The 10,464-nt window shown below is 55.2% G+C and overlaps 1 protein-coding gene across 1 annotated transcript; it reads right to left on the reverse strand.

Moving 5' to 3' along the window:
* Positions 1-4,833: 4,833 nt before the first annotated feature.
* TPBGL (trophoblast glycoprotein like) lies at positions 4,834-8,471 on the reverse strand. The gene has a single exon (XM_045484009.1). The coding sequence runs from the start codon at positions 7,583-7,585 to the stop codon at positions 6,410-6,412; it is 1,176 nt and encodes a 391-aa protein (XP_045339965.1). The 5' UTR covers positions 7,586-8,471; the 3' UTR covers positions 4,834-6,409.
* Positions 8,472-10,464: the final 1,993 nt, after the last annotated feature.

Below are 10,464 nucleotides of genomic sequence, written 5' to 3' on the forward strand. Positions count from 1 at the left end.
TTAAAAAAAATTAAAATAAAATAAAATAAAATAAAATAAAATAAAATAAAATGGGTTAATATATATAAAGTGCCTAGAACAACCCTCAGTTTCTTCCTAGCACAGTGCTTATAGCGCGTAATATGCACTTTATAAAATACTTGAATGGATTGTGAGGAACTGAAAAGAAGGAACTTTCCTATATTCACCAGCAGATGGCGCATGTATGCAAAGAAAAATTAAAACTCGTTCCACTTTGCCACAAATTGGCCAACAGATGTCGTTGCAGCTCTCTGGGTAAAGGAACCAAGACCTGTGACTGAGCTGGTTGAGCCAGTGGTCAAACCCAGATGGGATGATGGACAAGTATTCCAAATGGAGGGCCAGAAAGTTAGAATTGTATTAAAAAGCCAAAGTTGAGGAGCTAAGGATAAATTATGTTTTACACAATTGCATATTCTATAGCCGCATTTTCTTTCTGCTTTCTCACTTTACTAAACAGTAACAAGGAGCTAGCCATACAGGCATCTTCTATAACGGCAACCTCAGTTCAATGATGCGGAAGGTTATGGGAGTCAAAGGGAGTGGGCATCTGACGTGCAGCAGAGGGAGGCCATGAGCCCTGCGTGATATTTCTTCCCTGGTGCTTTGGATTTCTGTGGGGCAAGGACAGTGCTCACAAATCTCTGTCCTCCAGGATTGGGAACCCAAAAGGGAACTGGACCCAACCCCTGAGGGGAACTTCTGGTCCGGTGTGGACAATGGGCCAGAAAACCAATCTATACAAATAAAGGTCTAGTGGGTGTAGTGATGGGAAGAAGAAGTGAGGGGAGGACAGCAGAGGGGACTAGAGATGTCCTGATGCTTTCTGCATAGGGAAAGCATTTCAGGCAGAGGGTACCAGGTGAGCCAAGGTATGGGGTCTGGAATCACTGGGCTTAGTTACTAAAATCTAAGTGGTTTGGTGTAGCTGGAGAATAGACGTTCAAGAAGGCTGGAGGATAAGGTCAAGGACGGAGAGTGTATTAGTTATCTAGTGTTGGTAGACTAGCTAGTCTAGCAGTCTAGCACTTTTTCTTTTCCCCTTCACGTCTTGTTAAAAGTCACTGGAGTCCAAGGCCCACCAGCCTGGAACAGTCCTACATTATTCTTGTCCCAATATAACTATTAACAGTGGCCTCTTTCACTCTCCAAAGTTTTCTGGTTTGGTTGGTCACCTTATTTAGGGGCCCCATGTGCTTCCATTATCACAGTGACCCAGTCTTTATTGAGGACAGGAGCAGGATCTGGTCCATCTCAGCAAGTGCTGAGGCTCAGGAAGAATGAGTTTTATACGTGGGGACCACAGAGCTTGGGGTTCCAGAGCAAACCCTTCATTTCTCTCAGGGAAGAATAGAGATACTCCCTAGCAGGGTTTCTGCCTGCAAGAGGTTTCCAAGGCCTGCTGGAAGCTGCTGATTGGAGGCTGCAAAGTCCTCCAAACCCTTTGTTGTTGGCTTTCCCTCCCCACTACCCTCCCCTCCCCCCGCCCCATCTCTAGGCTACCACAGGCTTGGGTCTGGCTTTAAGAAGAATGACCAGAGGGATGGAGATAGAGAGTGAGGAGAGGAGACAGCCCTGCCAGATACTCAAACCTAGAGTAGGGCAGGGATGGCCCCAGAGGTATCTTGGGTTCTGGATCTGCTTTGATTCTGACACTTGGGGTGACCCGGCTGGCCTCCTACACTCTCTGGGCCTCAATTTCCCCATCAATACAATGAAGGGTTAGTTGAAGTGGTCACATGGGACCAGCTGGCCCTAGGTGAATTGGCCTGGGACGGTGCTGAAGGAGGGGGTGGGGATGGTGAGGGAGGGGGCGGAGGAGGGGACTCCAAAGGCCACCAAGCACATTACCACAGAAATATTAACTGCCCCATCACTTCTCCCAGTCCAGCAAAGGCCATGTCCATAAATTAGGGCCATGAGTCTGCCAGGCAGAGACTTAATGAAGGAGATGAACTTCAATGAGAGCAGGCAGGACCTCTGGAGGTCACAAGTCCAGTCCCAGCCTGGACAAAAAGAACCTGGAACCAGAGAGGGGCACGGGGTGTCCAAGGTCAATGTTGGACTGGGCCAGGAAGGCAGGAGCCAGCCTTGCCATGTTCACTGTTGTATCTCCGGCACCCGGCACACAGTAGGGTCTCAACTAGTATTTGTAACGGAGGACCAAATGGTGTGGCAAATAATGCTAAGCTCAGGTGGAAACCCAGACCTTTGGACTCTAGCCGGGCCCTTCCTAGTTCCCACAGCAGACCCGAAGGGCATGGGTAGGAAAGGGGCAGCGGAAGTAAAAGTCTTCTCAAGGAGATAGGCCACTGCTTCCCTTTGTTTCTGAGAGGAAATTTCAGCTTTTACAGGGCCACAAACCCTGGGGTGTCTGACATGTTTCTCAAAGAGCGTAGCTGGTTTCATGTCTATCACATTTCTGACTGTTACACACCTTTTCTCTCCTTCTTCTCTCTTTAGGGGGACAAACCAGATGGAGTTCTTCCCCCTGGCACTTGGCCTTTGCACCCCCCTGCCCACCTCAGACTTTCAGCAGCACAAGAAGCATTATGATTAGAGCGGAAGGCTGGTCATTCGATCGATGAGACTTCGGCACTGCTGAGACTGTCCGGAGGGGTGGGTGGCATCAGGGTATCAGGTCAGGGCCAGCCAGACCCCTCCATCTTATCCTTTCCTGCAAGGCCTCTTCTGGGCTCCTGTGGAAGCCATGGCTCTTATCTCCTTGCCCATCTGGGCTCCCATGGGCATGACTTAGGTCTGATTCCTCTGTCTCCAGTGCCCAGCGTCTGGCACAAAAAGGATGGGCAGAAGGGAGCAAAAAGGAAGAGGCACCGTGCAGTGATCCTGCTTCCCATATCCTCTAAGGGAAGAGATCCCTCCAGAGCCTCCCCGTGAAGAATGTGAGGAATGCAGATCTGACTTATGTACACACACCCACCTACCTAACCCCAGCCATTAATGGTATTCTCTAATTCTCAGACTAACAAGATCTTCCTGCCTCCAGTTCTTTGCCCAGCTGATACTTCTGAGTTTTCTCCGTTCTTCAAAGTCCTACTCCTCTTTCAAAACCCTGCTCAAATGTGACTTCCTCTAAGTAGAAGTGTCTCAAGGCTGGGCCAGGGGCCCCTACTCTAAGCTCTGTTTCCTGGGACTTCTTTTCTCTAGATCATGATTAAATAGGATTCTCCCTGGGTCATTAGCTTCTCTAGAACTGGCAAAGTTGTATTCAGTCAAGGCTGAATGGCTGGCTGGATTTGTGGGGGAGGCAAGGCTAGGGGCCCTGGGGACCTCTTGATAGTCCCATACGGCCAAAGGCCACTGACAGGCTGCAAGAAGGATGACAGCCCAGAAATGACATTTAACGGGAATCAGTGAATGGCACTGAGGTTAAATATGAACTGGCATACATTAGGCACTCAATTAGTTGATTTTTGACAACTATTGATTTGGTACTTAGCTTAACAGCAGTTCTCATATAAAACCCTCAAAGATTTTTGCTGACAATGAACCCACAGCTAACAGCATGCTTTATTCGCCAGGACTCACTGCAGTCTTATGTTACCTTACGAGGGCATATCTTTGGAACCGGGGAGGTGACCTGTTAGAGACACAGTTCTCTAACCTGTGTTAGAGAGATCATTACTGTTTTGTCCTGGGGGACTGGCAGGGCACCCTTTGAGGGTCATTCACAGATGGGAACGTTTCAAGAGAATCTGACCCCCTCTCATGAGGAATGACTGGGAGAAGGGGTAGGGAATTTGCTGGGAACAGATAAGGAGACTCATGGCACCATCTCCAATTCTGTGAAGAGCTATCGTGGGTGACCTACACTCCTGGCCCCGGGGCAGAGCTGCCACTGTCAGGGAGTACCAGGCAGACTCCTCTGGCAATGAGAGGGATGCTCCCAGGAGAGGAGGGAGTGAGCTCCTCATCGAAAGAGGGTGCTCCTTATTGGGATGATCTAGGTGGCTTCCCACTTTACCTCTTAGGTCCTTTCCAGCATCTAGAAGGCACAAATTCTAAAATTATGTGGCCCTAAGATTCTAAAATGCCAGAATTCTAGCCTTCCGCCATGTAGTTCTAGGGCGCCAAGACCATGAATGCAAAATAATCCAGTCTGGGGACCTTAGGGCAGGAGATACGCCGCTTACCCTGGTCCTACTGGCCCAGAACCCACCTGTCTTTTTGCTCCACATTATCTCGAGGGGTCATTTTATCCACACCCACCCCTCTCCACCTCTAGGCTGCTTTTCCTATTGCATACCCAAGGTGCAGTCCTTAGCCCTCTAGCCAGGACAGCGTAGCATGGCACAGGTCATAAGGGAATGTCAGGTAACTCATCAGAGGGGATGATATCAAAGTGGCAAATCATGATCCCTCTGTTCCCGCCTGAATTAACTGCCTCTGATTCTCTGTAGCTGGATTTCCTCCCCGAGAGCCTCATCTGATGCTAGCGTTTGTCAGTCCAACTGCATCTCCCCCACAGCCGCCACCCTCACCGCAGTGATGAGGAAGAATGACAGGGTTAAGAGGATGTAGAGGAAGTGTAGGATCCCACGTGGGCTGCGGATAACCCCCTCTCAGAGGATAAAAGGCAGGCTGGCTTGGAGAGCAATGCAATCACAGTGGGAAGTCCCTCCATGCCTGCTACATGCAGTCAGAGCCTATCTCTTCCCCCATACGCCAGGCGGAGACACCAAAGGTCACTGCCTCACTTCAGGGAGGTCCGAAACGCCCTCCCAAGTGTCCCCTCCCACCTCCTTCAATGCCCCAAGGTCAGCAGGAATGACATGGCACCACTTACAAGAGTAGAGTATCCGAGATTATTGCAGACTTTATAGAAAACTGCCCAAGGGAGATCCAGATGTCCTGGGTGGGGGTGGGAAGGCAGGCCTCAGCCAATATGTTGAAGGAGGAGAGCCTTCCTGTGTGTAGAGGCAGCACAGGCCAGCCATTCTGCCTGACCTAGGGGATGGGAGTCAAGGAGAGGCAGCCCCCTCCCCACTCACCAGTTGTGCTTTGGGATCATGCAGAAGGCAGGGCACTGAGGCTCTGACCCTAAACAGGATGGCTTGTGCCTGAGACAAGAAATGAGGCCCCTCACCTCTTCCAAAAGGCATGGGGGAGGGGGGCATGACAGCGAGGAAACCCCGGGAGAAAAGAGTCACATGGGTGGGAAAGGGTGTGTGGAGAGCAGCTCCCAGCCCTTCAGAGCCCCTCCCCTACCTCTCTCTGAGGCCACAATGTACAGGTGACCCTGGTTCTGAGGCCCTGCCAACTACTTTGAACCCCCAGGAGTCTCTCCTTCCTCATGGGCATCTGGTTGGGGCCAGTATGGTTGGAGGACGCTTGGCACCTGCACCTGCCTTGCAGGGCTGGAGAGCTCATCCTAGGAGGAAGGAGGGTGGGCACATCCCAGGAATGGATTCCTCACTGGACCCTGACCCAGTGGATGGCAGAGGTGGATAGTGAATGCAAGTGATGGGTGTAGGAGGGGATAGATAGCCTAAAACTTGGGCAGGGAGATTAAACTCAGATCCGGGTGAAGGGCTGAGAGTCTGGAGATTAGGGACAAGCACTGAGTATTAGGGGATCAGAGAGCCCCGGTGAGAAAGGCTGAGGATCGGTTCCATACTAAGGCTATAATGGGGTATGACTGTCCCGGGGATGGGAGACAGTTGGAGCTGAGCCCCAAGCCTGGGCCAAGGAAGGGAGGAGCCTGAGCCAGAGCTGTGGTGGTGGGCAGTATGAAATACATCCCCTTATTGGGGGAGGGTGCCTAACCCTCAGAGTCTGGGGATGTGGGTGTTTGCAGGATGGAGGGCTCAGAGCTCCAGGGCGAGAAAAAAGGTTCGAAGTCCACAAAAACCTTCAGGTGGGGGTGCTCTGCTTCTGAGACCAGAATGGGATGTAAGGGTCCCTGAGCCCTGGGAAGGAAGTTGAGGTCTCCAAGCTGGAGATGGGAGTCAGTAATGTCTAGGATGGTTTCCCAGTGAGAGGGCAGGCCTCAAAGTACAGGGTGGTGGAGGCAGTCTCAGGGCTTTCGGATTGAAGGACAAAGTTTCCTGGAGAGTCTTGAAAAGGGAAGGTGCTTTTGGTGGTTTAGGAGGGATGTGTCAGAGCCTGGGATGGGCAAGTAGGGTTTCTGAAATCAGAAGGGGTCTCTCGATCTTTGATGGTGAGAGCTCTCAGAGGCTGGGGAGAGGGGGTACAGCTTGGGGTCTCTGGGTCGGGGGGATGTCATAATCCAAAGGTCTCAGGCCGGGAAGGGGCAAGTCTCGAAGCCCCCAACTCGCGGGTGTCTCATACCCATGGCTTCAAGCCAGACAGCCCCAGTAAAGTCATAAGCTGGCAGGAACAGCCATCAACCCCCAAGGGGTGACACTCAGAGGCCCGAGCCCGGGGAAGTGGCACGGGAGCCGGCGGGGGCAGCCGGAGCGGGCGCGCGGCGAGGGTCGGCGTCCTGCTCATAGCGGTAGTGGTAGCCCTCCATCTGGTCCCGGCAGGCCTCGCGCAAATTGCGCATCCAGCGCTGGATGCCGCGGCGGTTTAGGTAGAGCACCATGAGGAAGATGAGGCCGATGAGCGCCAGCACCAGCCCGAAGAAGACGTAGGAGGCTTCCAGCTCCGGGCCGGCGAGTTCCACTTCTTCCCCGCGACCGTATGCATCGCCGTCGGCACAGCGCAGCCGAGCCTCGTCCAGGTCCAGGAAAGGCCGGTCCTGCAGCGCCCGCGGGGCGGCGCAGCGCAGGCGCCGCGCGTCGGGTACGCGCTCAGTGGAGTTGCGCAGCCAGGCCAGCAGGGGGCGCGCGGCACAGCCGCAGCTCAGGGGGTTGTCGGCGAGCAGCAGGCGCGGCGCGGGGAGGCCGCCATCGCGCTCCAGCGCGCGCAGCTCGTCGGGGCCCAGGCCGGTCAACGCGTTGAGGCGCGCATCCAGCTGCTCCAGGCGCGGCCGGCTCAGAGCTGCGGGCGGCAGGCGGCTCAGCGCGTTGCCCGCCAGGCCCACCAGGCGCAGCTCGTCCAGCGGGGCGAGCGCGGTGTCCAGCGCGGCCAGCAGCGTGGGGCCTCCCCGCGCCAGCGCGTGGTTGAGCTGCAGGGAACGCAGCGCGGGCAGTCCGCGGAAGGCGCCGCCGCCCAGCGCGCGCAGAGGGTTGTTGCTCAGGTCGAGCGCCGTCAGGCTGGGCAGCCCGTCGAAGGCGCCGTCCTCCACCACCTCGATGTTGTTGTGCGTGAGGCGCAGCGCGCTGAGGAGTGGCAGGCGCACGCCGCCCGCTGCCGCCTCCTCCTCCTCCCCGTCAGCGTCCCCGCCGGCGAAGGCGGCCGCGCGAAGCACGGTCAGGTTGGCGCCCACGATGGTGAGGTTGCGCGCGTCGGGCGGCACGTCCCGCGGGGGCTGCCGGAGCTCGGCGCCCGACGCGCAGCGCAACAGCAGCTTGGGGCCGCCGAAGCAGTAGCACTGGAAGGGACAGGGCGCGGCGGGCCGGCTCAGCGCCGCCGCCACCAGCAGCAGCCCCGGCAGGAGCGGCCCCCTTTGCTCCGGCTGTCCCGAGCGCGGGGCCATCGCAGCTGCCCCCGCATCCAGCGCCCTGGCCGCCGCGCTCACCAGTGAGTTCGGAGCGCCTGGGGGGCGGGGAGGGGGGCGGCCGGGGCAAGTCCTTGACCCGGAGCGGCTGGCGGTCGCGGTCGGTCCGTCCGCTGGCTCTAAAGTCCGAGGAGCCTTCACTTTCCTGTCTGGGGCGAGAGGGGTCAGGCGGGGAGCGGAGCCCCCCGCCCCCGGTGCCCTCCTCGCCCTGCGCGCCGGCCTCCGACTTCCGCGGCCGTTCCGGGCTTGGAGCCGAGTGGGCAGGGTTTGTCGGTTTGTCTCCCCCCTCCCCGCCTCCCGGCCTCCTCCTCCTCCCCCAGAGGAGCCTCCGCGCCCTCCTCGCCCAGAGGAGGGGTGGGAGGCTCCGGAGAATCAGAGCTTTCCGCTGCTGCGCTTTCTCTCCCCCACTCTCCAGCTCCGGGGCTGCTGAGAAGTTTGGCTCTCCGAGCCTCTGACTTGCTTCCCCCTCATCTCCCCCCATCCCCCCAGGTTGAAGCTGGTTCCTTCCTCCTCCCTCTAAGGCACGTGTGGGGCGGGGCCGGGCCGGGGAGAGCTGGCAGGTGGGTCAGCACCACAGTGCGAGAATTTGCGGGGAGGACCTTAGAGTTCCCCCTTCAAACACAGGCAGGGGTGAGGGGTGGGCTGAGAAAGTTACTCATCTTTCAGCCTCTTCCTGATCTGTGTGGCCAAGGAGAGGTCTATGCTAGGAGAGACTGGAAAATCCCCAGCCTTGGTTCCCCCCTCAGCAACCCCAGTTACATTAGGCCTGGCTGGGTCACCACTCTTGCAGGACCAACGTTTTCTCAACCCCATCCTACCTTCACCCAGGGGAGTCAGCGACACCCCCTCCTCCTTTCTTTCCCCCCACCCCAACTCACTGGCTGCTCTGCAGGGAGTTCTTACATCTGGTTTCCTCCACCAGGCTGGACTCCACCCCCAAGCACTCTCCTAGGCCCTAGGACCTGATGGGTGTGGTGATTCAGCTCTTTGCTGTCCCCTCCCAGTACTTGGGCACCCCGTTTGATTTGTTCTGCTGGGTCTCAGGAGCCTGGGTTTGTTAGATACCACTGACTGCCCCTCCTCCCCTCCAGGGTATCCCACCTGTAAATGGTGAATGGGTGAGAGGGTTTGGAGTTCCAAAGATTTGGAGAACTGGAGTCGATTTTGAAGCATTGGGAGGGGGTGGGGGGGGTCTCAGAGGGGGCCATGGCTGAGCTGCTTATAGGTTTGTTTTGTTCTGGATTTTTTTTTTTTTTTTTTTTTTTTCCAGAACTGGGAAGCTCCAGACCTGATTTAAAGAGATAGGCTCCCGAGAAGAGAAGGGAGCATTCCTTGCCTTGACATGAATTATTCAGGCTGGAGAGGCTGACACTTGATCCACAGGCCATTCTGGTATCAGCAGAGCTGGTTGGGATGGAGGCTCCACCCTCCCCCCCATAGGAATCAGTTAGTCTTTCTCCTGAATTAGGGACAGTTGTTGGATTGACTTCTTCCCTGAGGTTATATTTAACAGATTGGCCAACAGATCAATACCACTTAAGGAGAAGAGGCAGACCCTGCGGTGGCCGGCCGGGTCCCAGGCAAAGACCAACAACATCAAGGACCAGGTCTGTTGATGCTGGCGTGGGGGGTGGGAGCTCCCCTCCCCCTTCCATCTCTCTCCCCATTCCCATAATCGCTCCCAGCTTTTAGCAGATGAGAACAAGAAGTTGCATGTGCAGGATTGGACATGTCTATAAGATGTACACGCATGTGTACTTGTACATGTAGAAGCAAGTTTGACACGTGAACAGCCCAAGGTACATCCACATGCGAGGAAATACAGACTCATGCTTACTTGAGTGTGCATACACACGTATAAGAAGGTGTGCACAAGCTTGCACATGGTTGCAGGCAGGCTCAGATAAAACTCATGCGAGTACATGCAAGCTCATTCATACATGTAACATACATACATGTTAACATAGATTTAAGTACATCCTGGTATGTGTCCATACATTCATAAGCACATACACACTTGAATATTCATTTTTCTGTTATGTAGGTTCCTGGGTACATTCTCTGAGGGGCAAGCTTACAGACCCATGCATGCAAGCACATGCATCCAGAGATTGGACAACACACCCTGAGCCCATTCCTGCCCTCCACCATGCCCTTGGTCTGTATAAGTAACAGGCTGAAATGTCTTTTCTCATATGGGCACAGGTGCTCAAACAGCCGTTGGGGCTGTGCCCTCAGCTACTGCACTCCCACCACTCCTGGCCAATATCAACGCTAAGCCCTAGCTCTGACATCTCCCTGGTGAGAGGCACTGGCTTTTCTTCCTATTGTGTTTCCAGTACAGGAACTAGCACCAGTGAGTGTGCAGTAAATGTAGGTGGGTGGATGGAAGGATGGATGGAAAGGTCTCTGCTTCCCTGTCCCACTGCATAGAACACTTTTTGCCTCCAGCCTCTGAGGAATTACAAACCAACTGCCAAGGCCAGAGCCCCCTCTCTAGGACCCCATGGTGGCTGGTTCCTGGTGTGCTGATGGACTCCTTGAGAAGGGGCTGTAGGACAGCAGGCAGCCTTAGGGGGGAAACGGGGAGCTAGACATCTCAATTGAAGATGGAGGCCCAGAGAGAACCTGGAAACATCAGGTACCAGAGAATAAAGCAATGACCATGTTTTATAAGTGGGGAGTCTGAGGCCAGAGGGCCAGGGACTTGCCTCAAAGCCAGTGGCTGTCTGGGCTTAGCCTAGGACCTGGCCCCAGACTCCTTGCCCAGGCCTTTGTCCAAGGTATTGGCCACATCTTAGCGGGACCAGTGCAACAGGGAATCTCATCCTGCCCCCAGGAAACTGAAGCCGGCTACA

The sequence above is a fragment of the Leopardus geoffroyi genome, chromosome D1 (assembly GCF_018350155.1).
Source record: "Leopardus geoffroyi isolate Oge1 chromosome D1, O.geoffroyi_Oge1_pat1.0, whole genome shotgun sequence".
NCBI lineage: Eukaryota > Metazoa > Chordata > Mammalia > Carnivora > Felidae > Leopardus > Leopardus geoffroyi.